General features: G+C 42.6%; 1 protein-coding gene across 5 annotated transcripts in view; it reads left to right on the top strand.

Moving 5' to 3' along the window:
• Window positions 1-24,486, top strand: part of LOC122791042 (myomegalin-like) — a 3,200,315-nt gene that overhangs the window by 1,889,311 nt on the left and 1,286,518 nt on the right. For all 5 annotated transcript variants that reach the window (XM_044058817.1, XM_044058818.1, XM_044058820.1 and 2 more), the window contains exon 31: window positions 10,912-11,383. In XM_044058817.1, the coding sequence (XP_043914752.1) occupies window positions 10,912-11,383 (472 nt within the window). The remainder of the gene's footprint in view (window positions 1-10,911; window positions 11,384-24,486) is intronic.

The following is a 24,486-nucleotide window of genomic DNA, read 5'->3' as shown; positions in this document are numbered from 1 at the left end:
CTGTCTGATGCCCCCATTTTTTAATGGTTTTATATTCTGCCATAATTTTGTCAGGAGGAGCTCTTTTTACTGGTATAATTGACTCTCTACTAATTTAGGTCTTGGGTGCTTTTTGATGACCGAATGAGGAACATGCAGATGGAATGGCCTTTCAGTTAAGAAATCTTGCTGTGGAATATTATTCCACTTAGGCATCTTTCTTTATAAAATTAATGCAGTCTAATCCTTCCAGTTTCTCTGGTTTAACAAAAAAAATCTCAGATTTTCTCTGTGTACTCTGTGTTCTAACTGTACTATTTTGTGCACAGTTTTTCTTGAGAAGCCTCATGTTCAACCAGTCTTTCCTTCATCCAATTCTCTGATTTCTACAGTTGTATCACCTTATTTGAATGGCTGCTTAAAGCTTCTATTTTTTCCAGCCTTTTGTCCTTTGATTTTATATGTTCCTCTAGTGTCCCTATTATTTTAAAATGGAAGCCCTCCTATACTAAGGCTGCAACTTATCTGCTTATTGCTGGATAGTTGGGAGATTCTTCCCAGCCAGAGGTTTTTCTTTATAGGGTTGATTTTCCTTACTTTTTCAAAGTTCTTTGCTGACATCCAGGCAGTGTATTTACTAGCCCACAGAGGATTTCTAACCACATCCATAATATTTAATGGCCATTTTAGCAATTTTTCAGTTTTCGCATTGGAAGATCTCTAATCAACATAGTAAGTAGCCATTTTGCAAGTCCTCTTGACGTGTTTTTTAGGCTTCTCTCCTGTTTTGCACCAAGCATGCCTTGCTTATCTCACCGCTCTTTCAATCATTCTTCTTTGGGTGGTAATCGTTTTCATCAAGAGCAAGTGTAGAGCAGGCCGTCATTTACTGCATGTTCAGTTTTAATTTTTCATTTAGGTCCTTAACGTATGTCTTTCATGGAAGCAAAGGCTTGAAGAACCATTGAACTTACGCATGGTTCCACACATGTCTATGACTGCCCGCCTACTGTGGACCAGCCTTGACTTCCCTCACCCAGAGGTGGACAAGCCATCTTCATCCACTTCAGTCTCATTGCCCCCCTGCCTCTGTTCCTGGTTTTGAGTACTGATCAAACTCTGGTGTGTTATTTGACCGCTTTTGACAATTTGGTACACTGCATGGGATTCTACTTAAGCAGTCTTCCTGTTACAGAAGGTCCCTGAAAGATGCTGGCATAGATGATGTATTTTAATATGAAGGACCCTGTGCAGTGTGATTCCTAGTTTTATGCACCTGGCTTGAGACACTCCAGATGTATTGTCTTGGCAACTATATCTCCCATATGAAGAGGTCACGTTTATAATTTTCAAATCTTACTGGCATGTTTTCTTTCAGAAGTTGTTTCCTTTTCACATGGAGGATCAAATACTCAGGATCTTTGAAAAAATGATGAGTCACCAAACTGGGGCAAAGTGGGACATTGTTATTGGAGCATCATACACAAATCTGCTTCTCTGTCAGGCAAATGTTGACATGTAGAAGAAAGTGCACATACTATTCACTGGTTATCGAATGAGTGGTTTGTATTTGTATGTATGGGTGTATTTATTTATGTATTATCTATTTAAAGCCATTCTGTGCTGGTAGATTTACTTATGCTTGTTTGCTAACTGTATTATTATTGGTATTTTCCTTTTTTGGCAGTATGCAAGTCTTTGGGTGTATTTTTATGATTCAGTATTGAGATTTTGATTATTAGAATTTGGGAAGTCTGTCACTTAATAGCTCTGTTTGGAATGATTTTGTATATTACCAGCCTTGTTTGCTATAATAAATGCACTCATTGTATTGCTGCACTGATCCTCATACTTGTATCCTTTGTTCAGGCCATTTTCCTATCGTGCCTGGTAACTACCAGTCCACCCCTCCAATAGGTCTTGCCATCAGTGCAGGGGGCCTTTCTTGTAAAAAAGAATGAACTGACTAGAGGAAGCCCACCATCCAGGCAGCCATGAAGAAAGATGTGCCCCCTGCCTTCACTCCTAGTCCAGTCTGTTATTTAAGGACAAGTGTCCTAATCTGTCAGAACAGGGCAGTCCATTTTTGTTTGACAGATCTCACTTGATCTCAAGCCAGAGAACTACACCACACTTTCTCCTGAATGCTGTACTTTCATATATGGTGAAGATTGTAAGTGCATATTCTGTTTAAGTCTTAACCCTTACAACGGTGTTTAATGTGAGCTTCCCAGTTCACAGTACAGTGCTTTCCATGTTTGCGTGCTTGAACCCTATTCTGTGCTCATTATGAGATAGACCATCATTGGTATTGGTAACACCTATGCTGTCTCCCTGGACCTGGCGTATTTGAGGCAGCACAAGCCTGTGCTAACGTGGTAGTAATTGGCTGGCCAAAATCATCCCTCACTACCCTCCAGAATGTGAGTTTGCAGTGGACACTTGCTTTCATTACCCCTGCCCATGTCGTTGAGCTCCCAAGCTGTTACTTCAACTGTGCTCATGTGGGACAGAGTCTAGGCTTTTTTCCTATGCACCACAGAGCTGGGGCTTATACCTGTATTCATGATTTGGGTTTGGAAATATTCTTGTTGGATGCTTTTTTTTTTCTTTCTGTATAGTTACTGTGGTTTAGTGTAAACATTTATGATCTGCTTAGTCATTACTTCAAAAGAAGCTTCATTTGTTCCAGTTCACTGAAGTTAAAAATAAAAAAGGGGGGGGGGCATCACTGTATGTCCCTTAAACTGTCATGAGGTCTGGGTTTTGTGGACTTTTTCTGCTAGCGGTGTAAGCACATCATTTGTTAGATGCCTTTGGCTGCTGCATTAATCTCTGGAGAGAGAAGCGACTCCATAGGTATGTGAAGATATCAATCATAGGGATCGCTGGGATGGCATAATTCATAACAGACACAACCTACTTAGCATTTGTCCTCCTATCTAGCCTGACTTCCAGACTTGTGGGCACCTCAAGGTGGGCTCATTCCTTTTTATACAAGAGATGTCAGTAGAATGCTTGAAAGAAAAAAGAGAGCAGTCCATGCCATTTTTTATTTCTTTTTTGTTGCATCATTGAATTTTTTAGTCAGTATATTGCAGCCTCTGCAGTCTTTTGTTTTTTTTTCCTGCACCACATTGTTCAGTAGTCAGTCCATCTGTCTGTTCTAGGCAACATACCGAAGTAGCTGTTCTGAATTTTTTTCCTATATTTGACTTGTACAGTTTGCATATTGTATATTTTTTTCTGTTCATTTCTTCCTGTGTTTTTGGGATCTTTCAAGGCTGATAATGTCCCTGGAGAAGATGTGCAGCCATGTTTATGGCCAAAAAAATATAATGGTAGGATTTCCACTCCTTGTGCTTTTTCTGGTTTAGAGAAGAACACTTGATTTCCTCCCAGGAGTGTCCTTGTGTAGGAAGAGAACCTCAGTCCATAAGGCTGTGAATCTCATGGCCTTCTTTGGACAGCATAATACAGCAGAAGTGCCCTTCTCTGATGACGTAAGAGAAAGGCATTTTTTTGCCCCCACTATCTGTTGTTCATCAGACTCTTCACAGCCATTCAGCCTGTTCTTTCTCCATTACCAGGATGACAGTTGACCAGGAGGGGTCAGGCCCTAAGGTTAGTTTGAGGTTTTTATATTTAATGGCCCTATCCACAGCACACACTGAACATCAAGGAAACCCAGAATAAACCTCTCAGGTGGAACTGTGCAGTAAAAGAAAGGAAAGTAATGAAAAGTTGTAAGAAATCACATTCTCCCTAACTCAAGTCTACCCTGAAACATGGCATCAAGGCACTTTAAAAACACTGTTAGAAAGTAGAAAGTGGAGGATGAATTTAAGGTTGTTAGAGATTCCAAAGGAAACTACAAATCTTTTTTTCATTTAAGTCAGAAAATTAAGGAACAGTTTCCAACACTACCATAACAATATTTTGACCCCCAAGGACATAGCTAATATATTAGCAGGCCGATTTTGACCCAACTTTATCAGTCTTACCCAAATTGTTGCTCCCACTCTCCTGAGAATCTGGTTTCCCATGTAATCACCTTGGGAAAAGTCCCTGAATCTCTGTCAGATGCTAAAAATTGATGGTTTCTAGGGATCAGACAACATACTTGCCTGCATTCTCATCAGTGCCAAGTATGTACTATACCTGAGCTTCTACTTAACCTTCAGCATCAGCATATCTGCAGGATTTGTTCCTGATGCCTGGATAGCAACCACTGTGACTCCCCAGCACAGTGATGGCCTCTCTACAGACCTGGGTAATTATAGACCCATCAGCCTCACTGACCTTATATACAAAGCTATTAAACATATCTTAGCAGACCTCATTTATGTAGGCATAGGCAGCTTAACTGATCTAAATCCCAATTGGTTTGGTTTTGTAAATGGCAAGCCCTGCCTCATGACCCTAAACAACTTAATGTAAACCCTTACATTGTCCAGTGAGTTGCAAATTTGCTAGCCAACAGATCCCAAGTTGTGAAAATTGCTGGCTTCCTCTCTAAATGCAAATTTGACCAAGGAAATTCGAAGCCTTTGCTACGGAATGTGAATAAAGGAGTATCATGCTGAAAGTTAGAGCTTCTAAATTTCAATAAGTGATTTGTTTGTAGAACAAGGTGATCTTGTGGGTGTGTAGGGGGGAGGATTCAGTCAGGTGCATTAGCATTTACGAAGTTCATAAATCTCTGGTTATTTTCTTGTTTGGTTCTGTGTCCAAGGAAGTATTTACAAAGCTGGAGAAGTAAAGGACCTCCCATCCAGTGAAGCAGTTATTTTACTCTCAGGCCTCCAAGTACAGTAGACGTTTTCCACAAATAGTTATCATTTTATGAGAAACCAACATAGTTGGCCAATTCTAGCAGAAAAATAAAATAAATTTGAAAAAGGTTTCTGGAGAGTGAGTGGTGCCTAGGGAGGCAACAAGGAAGAGGCAGGGGCAGTAGATCCTCTTATTTGAAAGACACTGTCCCTCACTACTCACTATTCTTCCTTTTTGTTTCTCCAGCCCCTCCACTGCCCATCAGTTGGAAGAAGACTGGTTCATTTTAAGCAGCAGTGATTAACCCTTATGTCAGATAGCTGTGTGAGGGACCTGTTTGTATCAGGATAGAAAATAGAATTCCAGGCCTTCCCACCCCTACATGAGGGTGCCTAAAGCTTCAACAGTGTAGGTCTTGCTGGCAAAACCAATGTCAGAGCAACTGCTGGCTTCTATAGCCATAGAAAAAGGGTACCTGCAAGATAGGAACGACATTTTCTAAGCTGTTCTTAGTCCCAAGGCAGTTTGACCATGGAAAGCTATCCTTTACCTTTCAAAACTAAAAACATTTTTGTATGCAAGAAAGTCCAAAATGCTTAGACTTCAGACTCTGCTCCATCCTTTAAAGCCAGATATTTTCATGGTAGCACTAGACATGAAAGGTGCCTACCTTCATATGCCAATTTTGAAAGGCCACAGGAGGTTCCACAAGTGCCAGCAGGACTACACCTTAACTTGTTCACTTCCTTGCTGTTTGAGGTGTCCAGTCCTCCCTGGACATTTACTGTGTGTGTATCTTCAGTGCTGGGTACTCCTCAATCTTTGTAGTATTCATGTTTATTCCTGTCTAAATGACTGCCTGATTAAGGCCATTTCAGAGGCTTGTGCAAGCACTGGAATACACTTTCTCCCACCTGACCGGTCTTGGTATTTGCATAAGTTGTCAAAAGGTCTGGCCTTTCCCTATCACTGGACATTTTTTCCAGGAATAGTGCCATACACCAATCTGTCCATGGTGTTCTTTCCTCAAGATATATGGTTGTGCTCCTGAAATGTTTCTTCCTAAAGATGGTCACTATCTCCCACCTGAGAAGCACAAGACAACATATTAACCTCTACTGTTAATGATTCCCCTAGCCAAGGTTATATGAGGAAAATCCATCAGTATTATGTCTTTTATTTAGCAGAGAGTACTAAAGCTCTGACTTATTAATGAGCTGCTTCCTGTGCCAGAGGTGCAGGGTTTGAAACCTCCCACCTTCATTAGCTTAAGTAAGTCACTTAATCAGATAGGAATTTGGGGCAACTGAGAATTTGGGCTGAGCTTCTAAATGGTCTCCTGGACTGCTTGCCTAGTACTACCTATGCGGAAGGAGACATTGATCTTTAGGGGTTAGCGTAATGGTTAAGGTGTTTGCCTCACAGAACCATTGTACAAGATTTATTTCCCACCTTGGGAAACATTGCTAAGCTTATGATCTCTATCCATGTGAAGCAGAGTCCATTCCTAACCGTTTAAGCATAACCATGACCAATGGATAGGAAATCGGTAGTTCACCCAGGGTCTGGTACCCATGTCTGTGATGGAAGCAAACAGTAACTGTGCCCAAACTAACATATACCCCCCCCCCCACACGCACACCCTTTAGAAACTTCCTAACTAGCATACCCCCTCCTAATAAATGCCCATGATATATAGGGGGACAACTGGGTTTTGTTGTGCAACTAGGCTTATTAAAGGCCCTGGTGTTCTTTATCCTAGTATTTACCTGTGAACTTGTGAGCTAAGTATATCTGTGGCAGCCGCACCATTACCTACTGGAGTGCACTCTTCTGGTTGCCCCTGGTGCTGAAATAATTTCCTTTGTGAGTAAATCAAGTCTTGCACATTCTAAGGATTTTTTTCTGTATTTCCATATGCATCCAAATCATAATTGTCGGTGGTTTATACCTAGTATGGAGAACGCACAATATCCCCATGGTCCAAGGATCTTGGATATGCTTGAAGCGAGCCAGTGATATCAATGTAGATGTGATGGTGGTGTATACTCTGCAAACTTTCAGCAGGGAGTGGAACCCCAAGTGCTCTGAAGATAATTAAAGACAGCTCTACAGCTATGTAATACTTAAGCAAGGTGGGGTACTTTTACCGCCTGTTTAACCTAGCTGTGGTTCCATGGAAGTTGCCTACTAGAGCAACCTTAGTAAATGTGTGTTTTGCATCCTAATAGAGAAGAATTCAGAAGTCTTGAACTGATCCTCCCCCAGGCACACAGAGTGATAGGTAGACTAATGTTCTGGGGGCTCACCTTTCCAGGGATGCCTCATTCTCAGACATTTTATTTCCCTCAATCACTAGGTGAAGAAGTTTTATTCTGAGGCAGTTTTGTGAGACACCATGTATTTACATTTGTTAACCTGGTAAGTAGGCTAGTCCAGGTATCCTTTCCGGCTAGACACAGACCAAAGATGGCAACAGTAAAATAGAAAAATAATTAGTCAACAGTTCATGTAGAAGAAGAGCTCAAATTGCTCTTTGAAGTTGACAAAATATGTAGTCTTTCTGAGTTGTCAGTATTTTTAGGTAAAACAGCATTTAAAATATGGATTCATTCTATATGTGAGCTGACAGCCGCGGTGGTGCAGCGGTAGTGTTGTTGCCTCAAGAAAGAGGTTCTCCTATTCGATTCTCTGCTGGAGTGTGGGGAGTGCCTTCTGTGTGGAGTCTGCATGTCCTTCCTGCGGTTGGGTGGGCGTTCGAAAGACATGCGTAAATGGGCGTGCCTTCGCTGAAGGTTTAAAGTCGAGCTGGCACCTCTGCGTTCGTGAAAATCTACTGCCAATCATTAGCGGACTGAGTTCTGCTGTGGCGACCCCTAACCGGGAAAAGCCGAAATACAACATTATTAATGTAGATTTTGAATTTAGAGAGTGGATTCTTTCTTATTGGCACAAGAAAGTGATATTGCAGTGCTTGAGGGCAGGTCTGATTCTTGCTTTTCACCTATTTTCATAGAATATCTCTCGACTGTCTAATGATATTGGTACGGTCTCCCTCACTTGAGAAGGAGAGAACCACTCATACTACCAAGCACTTGCATCCTGATTATCCACTGGAGAGGGCCATATTGAGTCTGCTTACTTTTAAATTGCCCAAGCTCATGTCATATTTGCGGAAGCATAGTTTGAGTGTCAAAATGCTTGTGTTGCTCTTTCTCATCATGTAGAGGGGTGAAGTAGTGTAGCTGATAAATGCTGTCTTTGTAGGTGGGACAGTCTGTCACTTCGTAGTGAAAGAATGAGACAAGCTTTTTCCCTTCCTGTTGGTGATTGCTCTTTATCTAAGATTCAGTGATCATGAGGTGGTGGTGGTGATAAAATTTGTCCAAATATAGGGCTTGCCCCCTTTAAAAAAAAATTCTATTCAATGCCACATAAAGTTTGTATTTTTTACAGACTGTAATAACTGAGATACAAGTTCCTTAATACTCAGGCTTATAAAGTACAAGCTCTCATTTCTGATCTTTTGCAGTTTGAGCTGAGTAGTTCCAAGTAGGCATGATAGAATCAGTTGATCCACCTGAACTTCAACAATCTCAGGTTAAATGCCTGGAAGGTAGAACCCAAGTGCCCCACTGCAACAGGACAGGATCCAACCTGAAGTGCTAACAACAGTACAAAAAGCCTACAGAACTGCTACCAGAAAATCTTATTTCTTTCAGAGTTACCGTTGTGCTATAAGTTCACAGGTCATGGCGAAAACGTTTCCAAGTGCAGCAGGTCCTTGGCTGACTTTTTATGTATGCTGTAATTAAAGCTGACCTTTCTTTTCCTCCCCATAGGTCCAGTGTGTACTGCTTTGTTGGCAGTTTACTTTTTCCTGAAAGGGTCCCACACCAGTAATCCATTAAGAAACCAGTTGTGCCACCATTTTTGTGAAGAACTGCCCTTCTCTTCTTTCGAACTAGCCAGCTTCTGTCATAAAGTCTCAAATCTTGGAAAACTTCAGCTTTAGTTGCTGTTAAATTCAAAGTAAGAGGTAAACAGTATTGTTTACAGGATGTGCAATGACAAGAGAGAGAGTATCTGGCCAGGGTCATAGAATTCAGGAACTTGGTATCGGGCCAATTTTTTTGTCTCTCTCTCTATCTCTCTCTCTCTCTCTCTCTCTCTAATACAAGACCACTATGCAGACTTGTGTGAAAACAAACTATAAGTGGCTGGCTGATTTTGTTCTTTTCATTTCTTGGAATATCTTTGCAAGGTTATTTAAGGGTCCTTTCTACTAGGGCGGCAACCACTACAGCAGCTTTCTGCAAGAATGTGTCAGCACAGAGCATTGGTCAGACAACTACTAAGGCTTTCATACTTTCTGTAATACAGAACTGCAAACTAGTGCATATTCTAGGATTGGATATCGGCTTTGCCACTGGATTCCTATAGGCTGTGGTAGCTCCCCCACCCTAGGCCTGTGGACAGGAATCAGTCTGCTTATTGCATCCACCTTTTGAGTAATACTGCAGCACTGATTCCTATAACGTACATAGTACACTTGCTGTTGAACTTGTTGAACTCAGAGTAACAACTTGTTGAACTCAGAGTAAGTCATACCTCTCAACTGTTTGGTTTGTTCTACATAGAATGTGTGTTTTTCTGGTAAATCACCAAGGATTGAAGTCACTAAATAATGATATGCGGCGTTTGAGTTTGACTTCATAACCTGCAGAAAATGCATGCTAACACAAATCCCATGATTCTAGCAACTTTCTAAATTTATAAGAGCAATATTTAAAATCTGTCCCTATTTTGGGATATTGTCCCCACCATTATTTTAGGCTTTGTCCGGATTTCTTATGCTAGGAGGTAGAGAGTAAAGATATTGGATATGTAAATACAAATCACTGCTGCTGGAAAGGCTCCCACCCTCCAATCTCCATTTTCCTGTCTTTCACTTACAGGGAGTTGTCATTCTTGGGGGCTTCTGGGGTATTTCCTTCCCTCCCTCTCCCTTTTTAATGGATAGCAGATTCTGTTTTGCTCTAGCCATGGTGCATGCCTGCCTTTCCCCACAGGCACTTCAGAACTTGCATACTTGTTGGTATTTAATTGTACTATTACACAAATGAACAAGACAGTATGATCTGTCCCCTTTTTAACCGACATCCTACCGAAGTCCTTAATGTTGAAAGGGAAGCATCTCATTTAGAGAATGCCCCATGCTGTAAACATGTGGCCAGATGGGCAAATGTGTGCCTAGCAGCTAATTCTTTTATATCATTGATAGTACTGGAACTGAGATACCTGTGTTCAGGTTTCTGCTGCTGTTATGAATTTATTATGCAGATGTACTTTTTTCAGACAGGACCTGTGTGCTGCAGTTTATGTAGTTATATATAAATTAACTGGGGTAGAGCGTTGATCCCAGTGTCCCGTTTTCATGCCATCCCAGACCTTTTACCGATCAGTGTAGAAGTACACATGTAATAATAATAATAATAATATGCTTGTTAACTGTGTAATATATAAAATGAGGAGGCATAGCATATCTCTGTTTTCTAAACTGCACTTTTCTTACGTACATTGTGCTAGGACACTATCCGTTAAGACTGAAGTCCCATAACAAGCAAGCATTTTCATATGATGTAAGCAACATAGTTCAGTAAGAGAACGCACAGATGTACAACCTATAGCTGAGAGAAAGGGAGGAGTTTTCCTGAAATGTTTTGCTTGTGTGAGTAGCAGGATATATCCAATAACAGAGTCAATATTAACAGTCTAGAGATGGTGTACAGCAAAGTGAGAACTGTTGACCTGTCTGTAGTTATTTATTTTTAGTGTGGGTGGTCCTTCTAAATCATGTAGAAGGGAAATAAAGCTTAAGCCCCATATCCCGTTTCAGTCCTGCTTTTCTTCTTAATTTATAAGAATCTTTTAAAGCAATCAGGATTCAGTTTGATAAAACTGAAAAGATTATCCAAATGTTTTTTCCCATCCTTTTTGTCCTCGTAGAGCAGATGTGTTTTCTGTTTTCATTATTTAATAAAGTATTTTCTGTTTGTCGAGATTGACATAGTATACTTGTTTTAGAGCACTATATCAGAAGAAAATGAAGTTCTCTATGGAAAGTAAACATAAATTAATTCTGTGTTATTTCAGAAATGATCATCTGCGACTGCAGAACCTGAATGCTGACATTAGATGCTCACTGGAGGAGGACTTTTCTGCTGAAAATTCTAGTTGCAGTGATAGAGAGGCAGCGTGCGAACATGATACAAGCTTGAAACAGTTAATTATTTGGGTAAGAGTGAAACTCAGGAAATCACAGAAAATCATTTGCCTCCTAAGGAAGCAGCTTGAACTTAATTCCTCAGTAGAAGGAAATGGTGGCTTTAATCCAGACCTCATAGCTGTGACTAAACAAATAGAACATTTGAAGGAACTGCTTAAAGATGCCACAGTAAAGGCAGATCATGCCGAAACAAAACTTCGAGAACTGGATGCATGCAGCTTCAAGGAGAGGTTAGAAAATGAATGTTTCAAAGCTGCCTCAGTTGAGATAGAAAGTGGAGAGCAAGTGAAGTCATGCAACATCTCTGACATTGCTAAACCTATGAAATCAGCATGCATGGTAAGGTTTACTGCAGATATTACTTGGGCTGTTTCCTTATATTATTTATACAGTAAATAACTTTAAGCAAATGCAATTAATACTCTGTCTCTCTCATGTTTTTACTTCTGAAATAGTTGTTTTTACTTGAAATATTTTATAGGTGTTTTGTAAAACTTATGTCATAGCATCTTTTTAATGCTCAAGTATATTGACTATACATATTTAATGGATTCACTTAAATTAATGTTAAGATTTCTTAGGGAGAATAGAAGACAGACATTTAGTACTTACACTGAAATGATGCTCTCATGAAGTACTCCCCCATTACAGATTATTTCAACACAAACAATTTGCATTTTTCTCTTTCAATGCAAGTAAGTATCTAGGTATTAGATTAGAAGGCCATGGAACTTAAACATCTTCAGTTAACAGTAACATTAATTTAACTTTTTTAATCATTAGTAACATGTTGTTTTGAAGATTCTTTATTTCATGTTTACATCACATTTGACTGCTGACAGAAAGTGACAGCCTATTTATTAGTTTGCCTTTTAAATTAATTAGCATTCTACATTCCTTACGTTCCTTTACCATCCACCCTTTCATCATCTGTGCCTTAACTTCTTTGAACACTTTTGTGGATACCCTTTCTGCGCCCATTTTTGTAACTAATTTTGTGGTGCCCTTATTGCATAAATAAGGTGTACAAAACCAGGAATTGATTTGCCCTTTTAGTCTTCTTCCTCTAGTGCCTTCATTTCTTCCTAGCTTAGTCTTGTCCACATTTACCATGTTCCTTTCTCTTTTCTTCTTCAGAGAGAAGTCTGATGCATCAAGCCTCTAGTCATATCATTTGTCTTCTGTCATACAATCCCTTTGGATGACTTGCATGTGTATGCATTTTAGTATCTTGATGGCCCTCCCAATGCCTCTCTAATCTGTGCTGCATCAGTGGAGGAAGAGCAACTCCTAAAGCTTACCAATTGCATCCTTCTCGCACACTGGGGAGGCATATTGATTCAGCTTTATCTTCCCTTGCCCTCATCACTTGTCACATTTATTGAAACATAACATTGAGTATCCACACACTTGCCTTGTTCGGATGACCCAGCATAGGCTGCTTGTTGTGACCCTCCTGTCACCTGGCTCATCCAGCACCCAAGCCACTAACTAGAACTCAAGTTGTATGAATTGTAGTCATTCTTTCTCTCTGTAGAATAGAGGCAGGCAGAACATTATATATATATATATATATATATATATATATATATATATATATATATACATATATATATATATATATATAAAAAATACACACACACTTTTTTTTTTTTAACTTCTGGAGCCTTCTCTCCAGAAGATAGTACCCCAGCATTCTTTCTGATGTTACCACTGCCTTGTCATGCTGCTGATGGTTGTCCAGCTTATATGTAATCAGCACCCTCCATTCCTTTCCAACTAAGTTTACCAGCTGAGGCTTCATCCAGAGATTGTTGTGGTCTTAAGTACAGTGTTTTGTATTTGATTTTTTGCTCAACCTCAGTTGGTGAATCTATATAATACTTTACAGTCTTTCTCCTCCTCCTCCCACCAATTCTTCACTTTTGCACCTGTGGTTGGTCATTAATGAATAGAGATACAGTTCTGTCTTTCAACTCATGCTGGTTGTCCCACAGGATGGTCTGAAACGAGGCCGAAATCCTTGAGCATCTTTAACATTAGGAAATAGAAGGAATGAAGTTATCCAGAAGAATATTGACATAGATTTTCCTATTGTAGCAAATGCATAGTAAAGCTTTAATTTCTGCACACTCTCTCTCCCTTATTGTAAATGTGTGTTGTGGTTGTGATATTCCCAACTTCCTCTGGAATCTTCTTGTCTTAAATTTGGAGAATTAGGTTTTGGAACACAAGTTCTCGTTGCTGAGCCTGCTGAGCCACAACTTTTAAAAATTTAAGCCAAGTTATATTTTGGCTCCAGAGCCTAAGATGTTATGGCTGTACAGTACAAGTGAATGGCTTTCCACTCAAATTCATTTTTTTATTTACTTTTTTATACTTGATGGTTGGCTCCCTTTAGATTCAATTTAGACCTGCAGTTTAGTTAGCTAAATATCAGCTTAGCTTGAAAGTTTTATTTGAATGTTTTAGGCACCTATGTGCAAAATACTGCATACATTTCACTGATTATAACTAGCAAGTAATGAAGGCAAAGCAGTCATACACACTGCGTTATTTGTTGAATACCCACTCATGTTTTTTAAGTCACTCATTACATCTACTTTCTGTGCTATCACCACTGAATACTTTTGTAAAATTTAAGTCCTTCTTGATTTCATTAACTTAGTGTTACATGCCTGTTGCAGAATGTGTTGAGGTGATTATGAGGGTGTTTTTTTAGCAGTGACCGCTTTGTAAGTAATTATGCTACAATAAATGTGTGCAAAGATGCTTTATCTTCATTTTGGTCGATCTAATCTTAAATTTGTTCCTCAATGAATGGGTTTGTACCTGACGTGGCCACCTTCTATAGAGTCTAAGGTCTGACTCAAGCTCCTCCCTTATCCATAATGCCCCTGAACACTGCAATAACTCAGATCTATATTTTATAGATTCTAAGGTCCGACTCTCAAGCTCCTCCCTTCTCCATAATGCCCCTGATCACTGCAATAACTCCGATCTCATTTGCATCTCTCTCAAGCTCAAGGGGTTTGAGTGATTACAGTTTAAGTATTTTTCTTCTTCATTACACTTTTTGCTGCTTTATAGCATCTTCCGTGTTCTCTTGTACCAAAGTTTTTCTTGGTAATCTTTTTATCCCGTTGGTGGTGGTCTTTCCCTAATATCTTTACCTTACTGGGAAGGATTCCCTTATATTTCCAAAAAAAGTAATAGTACAGCTTTTTTTCTATAAAACTTTAAGTAGTTACTGTTCTGCTTGTTATTGTTGTGTGCCTTTGTTTTCCTTCCAGTATGGCCGAAAAGCCAACTTGTTTTAAGAAATGCCCTTCCTGTGGGTATAAGATCAACTCTGATGCCCACCTATTCCATTGATGCGGCCAATAACTCAAGGGCCATTAATGACAGACAAAATAAACTTGTTCGTAAGGGTTTATTGCAACCATCTGCTCCTTCACGTTCTTCTCTCAGGGGCTTAAACCCACTTGCACAAATTTAAGGGGCCCAGGGAGCACAGTAAATGCTCTCTTGTTCAGTCTTCAAAGACTACTCTGTCATCAGAGCTGCCCAAGAACATTCCTAGGACTTCAGATCCTAAGCCATTGTGTCTGCATCCCTTCAGCCCCATAGTCTGAGGTTTTCTGCTCAACCGGTGTCACCCAGATTGAGGTCTCCCTTTCTGCAGGAGACACCCAAAAAGTCTTCTAGGCCACCCTCCATGTCTCCTCCATTAGGTCATCTCGAAGTCCGTCTGAGGCGGAGGTGGATAGGATGATGAGAGAGTTCCTCAGAACACACATCCAGATGGGGATCTTGCAGTCTCTGTTTCCAATTGGATCTGAGAGCCGTAAATCATCTTTTAGTCTTTTGATGCACCTTCTGTGACCCAGTCTTCTGTTTCGGAGCCCTTGGATCTGAGATCCCCGAGAGTAGCGTCATCTGATCGAAAGATTCCTTTGTTTTCCACTCTGGCAGTATTCCTGATCTGATTGGCTCCTACCCCTCTGAGCGCGATGGTTCTCTGAGCTGAAGCCAGGGTGCTGGATCCAAGGTGTTGACTTTGACTCCAAAGCTTTCAGAGCCATCCCATCGCTTACTGTTGGGGCATTGGTGCTGGACAGCTTGGCTTGGACATCTCTTCCTTGGGAACAGAGGGTCAGGGAGGGCCCGGGATAGTCTTCTGCAATAGCTTCAGCTCCGATTGGATTGTCCTCTGCTTCTTCTAGTCCTCCTGCCTTCGAAGTGGTAGAGAAGGTTTTCTGTCAACTGAGTAGTCTCTACTCTTCCACTGTGTGATCCATCCTTTGTTCCCCCTTCAGATTCTTTGTCTGAGTCTTCTCATCCTACTCCTCAGGGACAGCTAGCCTGCTATGAGCTTCTAGCCAGTTCCCACCTGGGAACTCAAGTCTTTTCTGATACCTTAACAGAATACCCCGCTGAGAACGTCCCTCTGAAGAGTTCATGCAAAAGGAAACATTTAGAGTCCCTGTAGGAATCTCTCACAGAAGACACCAATTTTGATTAAGGGGAAGGGCCACCCAGATCTCCACCTGAGGACATCTAGTTAGTAGTCATCCTAGAGGTCCTTTGCTAGGAAGGTAGTTGGTCTTCCAAAACCCATTCCCAGGAGGAATCCGTGTTCTTGGAAGCCTTAGGACCTGAACCTTCTACATCTTGGGCTACCCCCTGCAGATGAGCTCATAGACCTTGTCTCCTGCAGGGCATGGAAGGAACTGGACTACTTGGAACCAATCCCCAAATGCCTGGACTAAATTTTGAGTCCCCTGCTGACAGTACTGGACTAAAGAGATTCTTGTAGATGCCATGGTTGTTGCAGCAGCCACCAAAAGCAAGCTGAACAAAACTCCGCTGTCCATTCCCCTAATAGAGACTCTAGGGCATTGGAGAGGTTTGGGAAGTAAGTGTATTTATCAGGGACATTTGCCCTGTGATCGCTGAACTACCTGACCCATTTCACCAGATTACAGAGGGACTTTGTAAAGGAACTCTCTAATTCTGCCCCAGGGTTCATGTCTGCAGAGGAACAGAAGTTCTTTTCCTCATGACTGTCCACCCTACAATCTATTACAAATGCTTCCATGAGTTTAATCTTGCATGCACCTGAAGGTACCTCCAAGGAACGGCCAGTTTAGGCATAGCCAGAAAGAGACATGCTTGGATGTGGTTGTGCGATTTTGTGGAGTCCTTCAAGGCATTATTCATCAGTACTACTTTTGATGGATCTTTTTTGTTTGGCCAGCCATTAAAGAAATTCTCTCATGTACTGAACAGGCTGGAAAGACTTTGTCTGCCATCTGAATTCACTTTTCTATCCCTCAGAGACCTTTCTCTAGGAATCAGTGCAGTGGGAAAATGATGTGGTTCCAGAAATCTAATGGTACTTTCCAGGAATTACATAGATATTTTTCCCTCAGAAGCAGAGGGGGGAATAGCTACAATGGTAGATGTTGCCATCACGGCAGAGGGAGGGAATAACTACAATGGTGGATGTCACCAACACAGCAGAGGGGGTCCGCAGAACCAAGAATCTAGAGAGTCCTCCTTGGAAAGATCTTTCCAGTGTTGATGAAAGGTTACCAGACTGTCCCTCTCTCCAGGCAGTTGGGGGGTGCTTATCCTTGCACCAAAAAGCCTGGATAGCCATCACAAGACTCCTGGGTGCAAAGGATCATAGCCAGAGAATGTTTCATTCTTTTTTTATATTTTTAAAAATTCCTGTAAAAAAAGAGGAAAAGTCAACCCCCAGTGTTCCTCCCAATTGGAGGGAGCTAGCAGCTCAAGAGATCTGAAAGTTCCTAGAGGTGTTATTCAAGAGGTCCACCCAGACCAAATAGTATCTGGAATTTACTCAAAGTTCTTTTTAGTGCCAGAAAAGATAGAGGACCTGAGACCTGTCTTGGATGTCGGTTGTCTAAATCAATTTGTAAAGAATTCCAAATTCTGGATGGTTGCATATCAGTCTATCCTACCCTTTCCTACAGAAGGACGACTGGATGTGCTCAATCAATCTTCAAGACTCGTACTGTCAAATCAAAATGAACAGACAGTCAAAGGTATCTGCTTCCAGCTGGGAGCCAGTCGTTAGCAATTCAGAGACATGCCCTTCGGTCTTACCACAGGTCCAAGGGTGTTCACCAAATGCATGGTAGCAGTAGCAGCTCACCTGAGACTGCTCGGATTCAGAGTGTTTTGTTACTTAGATTACTGACTCCTCAGTGCACCAACCAGGCATCTGCTCGTAAAAGCCAGAGACTGTTTACTCCAGCTACATCACTCACTGGGAATCACTATCAATATGGACAAATCACAACTTCATCCAGTCCAAATCTTGGAATTTATAGGGGCTTGTGTAGAGACAGTCCGTTCTCCAGCTGTTCTGCAGGAAACTGGGTTCTTACATTGAAGATGCATGTCGGACATATTCTTTCTGTTCCTTCTCCCCTAGCAAAACTGGTCCTAAAAGCTCTAGGGTCATTGGCCACTGCAATTACTTTAATTCCCACTGATCATCTCCACATGAAAATTCTTCACTAGACCCTAGCACTGCAATGGTCCTTTCATCAGCACCCTTTAAGAGATCCAAAAAATCTGTCTCAAGATTATAGAAAGTCTCCTCTTTGGCGGATTCACTCTGAGGAGATTGGTCAAAAGCATCCATTTATCTTTCCTCCCCCGAATGTCACATTGACTATGGACACCTCCCAGTTCGGGGAGGGGGGGCATTACTTGGGATGGATTTTCAAGGCACGTGGTCCTCACATGAGACTAATTTGCATCTCGGTGTCCTACATAAGAGAGCATTGATGTTCATGTTTCACTGTTGCAGTCATCAGCTGTGGGGTTATCCCTGCTGTGATAGCCCTCAGCTGGCCCTAATACCAGAGTCCATGTTTTTCTCTGTCGGCTACTGTTGCCGGTAGTCTGACGTCAGGTCATCAGTGCTATAAAGCAAGGCAGCCGACTCCATTACATCAGTCTTTCTTGCCATGGAGCCTGTAGCAGAAGCAGTTCGCTAGTGTGCTGGTCAGTCGCTATCAGAGTTTGAATTTCAGCTGAAAACTTCTAAAGCCAAGTACCCCGTTGGGGATCCTTTTTTCTTGCACTAATCTATGTCCAATATAGTTAACAATTGTCTCGCCTGTGGAAAGCAGATCCCACACGGAGACTTCCATTCATACTGCATCACTTTTTTAGGCCCAGAACACAACGTCCCCCATTGCCGTTTCTGTGCATTCTTTAATGTGAGAACCATTCGCTGTAGAGCTCTTATTGTAGACTGGTATTTTTGTCTTCTGTCTTCACATCCCGAATTGGCGTCAGTCAGCCAAAATCCATGGACATTCGGAAAAAACCCAGAGATAAAGATAGAGACAGACCACACAAGGCTAAGCCTTCCGACGACTCTACCACTAAGCAGGTCGTCAGTTCTCTGGAATTCAGTGAGGCACTTTCGCAGCCCCTGATGCCAGATTCATTGTCTGTACTGAGGCCTCTACTGAGTCCCATTCAGAATCCGGAATGCCGCAGAAATCTTCGTCTTCCGAGCCTTTGGCTGTGTCTGCCTCGATTGGGTCTGGAGCCGCGACGCAGGCACCGCCTTCCAAGAAAGCCTTTTGCACTACTGATTCTAGACAAAAATCGACATCTTCTCTTCCGACTGCCATTTCTCTCAGACCGATGGATACTCTTAGGCATAGAAGCCAATCCACTACTAGAAAATCTGCCTCTAGTCACCATCTTACTCCTGCGCCACCACCCCATGCCCAGCTGCTTAAGATGGCGGAGGATCTTATCTCCCTTATCAGGGGTAGTCAGGCCACAACTTCAAAAAGGAAAAGACTCCCTTCTTCTGAAGTAATGACAGAGCAGGATACTGAGGAATCGGATTACTCAGATTTTGAAGAGGAACAACAGCCTCTGACTGCTTATGAAGATTCAAATGCAGAGGAATCCATTCTTTCTGCCTCTCCACCAGAAGACCTGTCTTTTTGGGAAACCCTTCACACCCTCAGCGTGGAGCATTTCCACTGGGAATCTCAGGACTTCCCTCAGTCTAAGAAGACTGAGTTTCTAGACCGGCCCCAGCACAGACCCCTGGCCATCCCTCCTGTCTTAGAAGTGGTGGATTATGTTTTTCATAAATCCAGCTTAGCCCCTGACACCTTCCCACCTGCTCCCAGTAAAACTGACAGGTATTACAGAGTACCGAATTCTCACAAATACCTGTTCAGAAATCCTGCTGCAGACCCAGAGGTCATCACACAGGGACCTAAAGGAGTTAAGGCTAGTTCTGCAAAGAATCCTATTCCTTCTGACAAGGAATCCGAAGCTCTGGACAGATGGGGTAAAAAAGTATACACCTCTGCAACCTTAGCTTTCGAAGCACTCAACTGTCAGTTACATAAGTTGAAATATCAACAACACACTTTGGAACTGTTAAAGTAAAAGATTTCTACCTTTCCTGACTGTGCCAATTCGAAAGAGTTGGTAGATTTACTGCACTCTAATTGTCAAGTGGCCAGACACTCTTTGCACTGTGGATATGATGCCCTAGAAGCCTCAAGCAGGGCAGCAGTGTCAGGATCTGTCATTAGGCGACATGCATAGTTGAAGGAACAACCTCTCCCTGATCATGTCAGTCTAAATTAATTGATGCACCCTTGGATAAGGACCATTTGTTTTGAATAAAAGCAGAAGAGGTGCTTAAAAAGATGGAAGACCAAGCAAAATCTTTGCATACAGTAAAAGATTTCTTTCAGGTTCAACCTCCTAGGTTCAGCAAGAATTCACCTCTAAGCACTAGTCCTTTCCTGCACCAAGCAGACAAGGGCAAGGTAAGCCCTGCAGGGACAGACCACCCAGGCCCCTGTCCCAGAGACAACAGAGAACCAAACAGTGGACCACCTCTGCCCCAAAGGCAGGGAGTTCTAAGCCATCAAACTCTCAATGACTCCCTCTTCCCCTCTCTGCCCTCCTTTCACTCACCCAAAGCTAGGAGGAAGGCTCTCCCTCTGCAAAGAAAATTGGCTTTCTGTAACAAAAGTCCAATGGGTCTTAAAGATAATTTTTCAAGGGTACAAATTCTCTTTCAATGAACTCCCAATTCCAAGAGGGTACCCAGACTTACCTCCAAATCACTGGGTAAAGACATTGAAACAAGTCCAAACTCTCATATCCCAGGGGGCAGTAGAACCTTTTCCCTCAGATCAAACAGGCAAAGGTTTTTATTCCAGACTGTTCCTTGTTCTCAGAAAAAAAAGGGCACTTGGCAACCCATCCTGGATCTATCCATTCTGAACACCTCCCTGGTGTCCCCAAATTCAAAATGCTAACTTTGCAGCAGTTGCTGCCTATACTGACAAAAAATGCCCGGTTAGTGATCCTAGACTTAAAAGATGACTACCTCCACATCCCCATAAGGGAATCCTGCAGGAAATTCCTGCACTTCAGAGCAGGCTCACAACACTTTTCAGTTCTCTGTGCTACCCTGTGGCTTTTCTACTGCTCCCAGGATATTCACCAAATGCTTAGCCCCCGCCATAGCATTTTGCAGACAGAGAAATATTCAGATTTACCCTTATCTGGATGGCTGCCTCATTCAGGCAGAGTGCAACGAAAAGCTGCTTCAGGACTCCCTCTTTGTCAAAACACTCCTAACTTCCTTAGGGTTCACCACCAATAAAAAGAAATGAAAGCAAACACACTCCAGGAGGATCATTTTTTTGGGAGCACTGCTGGACAGCATCCCAAGTGGCCTTCCTATCCTCAGAAAAACAGAGCTTCCTGCCTCTCTACTTTACCCAGCTAGCTTCCAGAAGTCACCTCACAGCGAGGAAGTTCCTGCAAGCCTTGGGGTACATGGCATCTTGCATCCATTTAATTCCTCTGGCCAGGCTTCACATGAGAAAACTTCAGTGGTATCTAAAGAACCTGTGGTGTCAGCACACTCAGCCTTCTAGAGACCTCTCTCCCTCTGATCCCCTGTATAAAGGCTGAGTTTCTCTGGTGGGCAGAGTCCTATGACAGGAACAAGGGTCTTCCATTCATCCTCCGCCCTTCCGGCAGACCATCACCACCATTGCCTTAGACATTGCTTGGGGCACTCAACTAGCAGGCAGGTGCACCCAAGGCCTTTGGGATGCCCAACACCTTCCCTTACACATCAACCAGAAGGAAATGATGGCAGTACAAAAGGCTCTGATATCATTCAGACCCAGTCTCAGGCCAGGGATTCTCCTTATCAAAACAGACAACACCACTGTAATGTGGTACATCAACAAACAGAGAGGGACCCTATCTTACCCTCTGTGCAGGCTAGCCATGAACCTCTGGCCGACTGCCTCCTCCATTGGGACTACACCTAATAGACCAGTATCTTTCAGGGATCAACAACTCCCTGGCAGACCACTTGAGCAGAAACTTACTGGACCCCCACGAATGGCAGCACAACATAAAAATCTTTTTTGCGAGTCCCTCAGGAGTGGGGAACCCCAGAGATGGATCTCTTTGCTTCGCACCTCAACCTGCAGTTAAAAAAATTCTGTACCAGGGAGTATCTCACCGCCTAGTGTGGAAGGTGGATGCCTTGACCTTCCCCTGGAACTCCCTGTTTGTGTAAGCATTCCCTCCTCTGCCTCTTATTCCCAAGGTACTGATTAAGATAAGAGAGGAGAGACCAAAGGCCATCCTCATTGCTACCCCTTACTGCACAGCCTGACATTATAGCCTCCCGGGCAGCTTCCCCTGATCTCAGACTGTTTGACCCAGGTGGGGGGAAGTGCTGCACCCAGACTTGCAGACTCTCAAACTGTCAGCATGGCTAATACTTTAAAAGCAAACAAGGGGTCCCTGTTAAGCAAAAAGGTCCTAGACATTATCACAGAGGCCAGAAGGCCCAGCACCAGAAAATATTGCGCAGGGAAATGGAAAAGATTCTACTCCTGGAGACAGTCCAGAGGGGGAAGTACCTCACAACCTTTCATTCCTCGTATCCTGGACTACCTAGCCGCGTTTACTCAATAGTGGCCTCTGCTTGTATTCTGTTAAAAATCCATGCCTCCGCGATTACAGCTCATTTCAATTCAGACCAGCCCCTCTTCTCACATATTTTGATTAAACAATTCCTCAGAGGGACTTCTAATATCAGACCTCCCAGAAGGCCACACACGCCAGCCTGGGACCTGAATTATGTTTTAGAAAAACTAACTTTACCACCATTTGAACCTGCTGCTTCAGCAGAATTAAGATACCTCTCCTGGAAGACTGCTTTCCTACTAGCTATCACCTCAGCCAGAAGGGTTTCAGAACTTTAGGCACTCATAGCCGTTGAGCCCTTCATCATTTTCCATGCAGACAGGGTCTCCCTGAGGACTAGCCCCTCCTTTATGCCCAAGGTGGTATCTGATGTGACCCGCAACCAGGCCGTATATCTACCCACCTTCTTTCCTAACCCTGAAAATAAGGGGGAAAGAATTCTGCACTCACTAGATGTGCCCAGGCAACTCTGATACTACCTGGACTGTACTAAACCCTTCAGAAAAATAGACCAGCTTCTTGTCAGCTTTGCCCCAGGGGCAGAGGGGAAGCCCATTTCCAAGTGGATATCACACTGTATCCATTTCTGCTACAGACTACATGGGAAGCCACCACCAAGTCTGTTTGTACCCATTCAACTAGGGCAGCCTCCACTTCCACAGCATTCCTCAGAGGAGTTCCCACCAGGGACATCTTGAAAGCTGCCACCTGGACCTCTGTCCATACCTTTACAAAGCATTACCACATACGTCTTTTCTCTAAGGCTAGGGCAGTGTTTGCCTCTGCAGGGCTTGCTGACCCATGCCTAGGGCTCTAACTAATCCTTCCACCCCTGTCCTCAGTTTTGGGAATCCTCCCACAGGTGATGACTGCAACCGTGAAACATGAACATATTACAGTTGTGCACACTTAAATAAATGTAGATGTTCGAGTGTATTCACTGTTGCAGTCCTGGTTTCCTTCCCTCCTTCCCCCTTATATCCTCTTTCCCTAGGGGGGCATAAGCTTCCCACAGTGGCTTTTGGCCACCAGGACCATGTTGCCATATTTCCTTGTGCTCTGGTTAGGGCAAGAAAACTGATGTAATGGCATCAGCTGCCTTGCTTTATAGCACTGATGAGCTGATGCCAGACTACAGGTGACTGCAGCTGACGCAGAAAAACATCGACTCTGGTATTCAGACCGGCCGAGGGCAACCACAGCAGGAATAACCCACAGGTGATGACTGCAACAGTGAATAAAATTCTGACATCTACATTTATGGTAATTGTACACAGCTGTACTTTCCTTGTGTTGCAGGCCTTTCAGAGCTTTCTATATATAACAACTTGAAGAACAGCAGCAAAAAGAAATCCACAACTGGACAGTTGTGGATATCTTTCAGAGCTTTCTCCTTCTAGGGACTATTACAGCGCAAATGAACAACCTGTCAGTAGTCTGGTACATCAGCAAACTTGGGAGAACCCGATCTTACCCCCTTTGTCAAGAAACAATGAGAGTATGGCAGTGGCCAATCTCATCCAACCGCTTTTTTGTAGCGATGCACATACCAGGGAAATCCAGCATTTTAGTGGACAAACTCAGCAGGACCATCCTCATTCCTCAAGAGTGGCCTCTTAACCAGTCAGTGGCGAACATGATCTTCCACAAATGGGGTCAGCCTTGCTGCTTCCAATTTGCATCTCCCCTCAACAACAAATGTAGCAGGCTCTTTGCCCTCATCCCACCTCATTGACAGTCACTGAGAGATACTCAAGTCCATGTTTGGCTCTCCGGTCTCCTTTATGCTTATCCTCCCATGTCTTTCATCCTCAAATTTCTTCAGAAAGCATTTTGGTTGAAGAGCAGTGTAATCCTTATTGCCCCCTTCTGACCCTGACAGGTGTGGTTCCCCTTCATTTGGTCTCACCTAGTATGTCCTCCTTGGATGCTGGATCCCAGTCCATATCTCCTATCTCACTCGTAAGGGCAGATTCACCTGAACATTGCAAATATCAAGTTGACTGCCAGGTTTCTTCAATTCCAGTGATAGCTAGACATTCTAGGCTTTCCTCCCCAGTTTGAAAAATCCTAGTCTCATCTCATAAACTTTTGAGTAGGAAGATTTACCAAAGTACATGTCAAATGTTTTCTTTCTGGGCTCTTCAGACAGTTAGATCCTTTTACCGTCTCACTTCCTGCTATTCTAGATTATCTTTCCTTCATTCTTCGAGGCGGGGCTAATTTTTCCACTATTAAAGTTCAGTTAGCAGCCATCTCCAACTGTCACATCAGAGATAATGCGTCTCCATTAGCATCCTGTAAATTATGTAAGGCTTTTCTTTAAGGGCACCTTTTTTACTTAGACCTCCAGTAAAGGACCCTTCTCCACCTTGGGACATTATGGC

Source organism: Protopterus annectens, chromosome 16.part0, assembly GCF_019279795.1.
Source record: "Protopterus annectens isolate FY-2018-M chromosome 16.part0, PAN1.0, whole genome shotgun sequence".
Classification (NCBI taxonomy): Eukaryota; Metazoa; Chordata; order Ceratodontiformes; family Protopteridae; genus Protopterus; species Protopterus annectens.
Note: the sequence above shows the minus strand (reverse complement) of the source record. Positions and strands in the feature narration are given on the sequence as shown.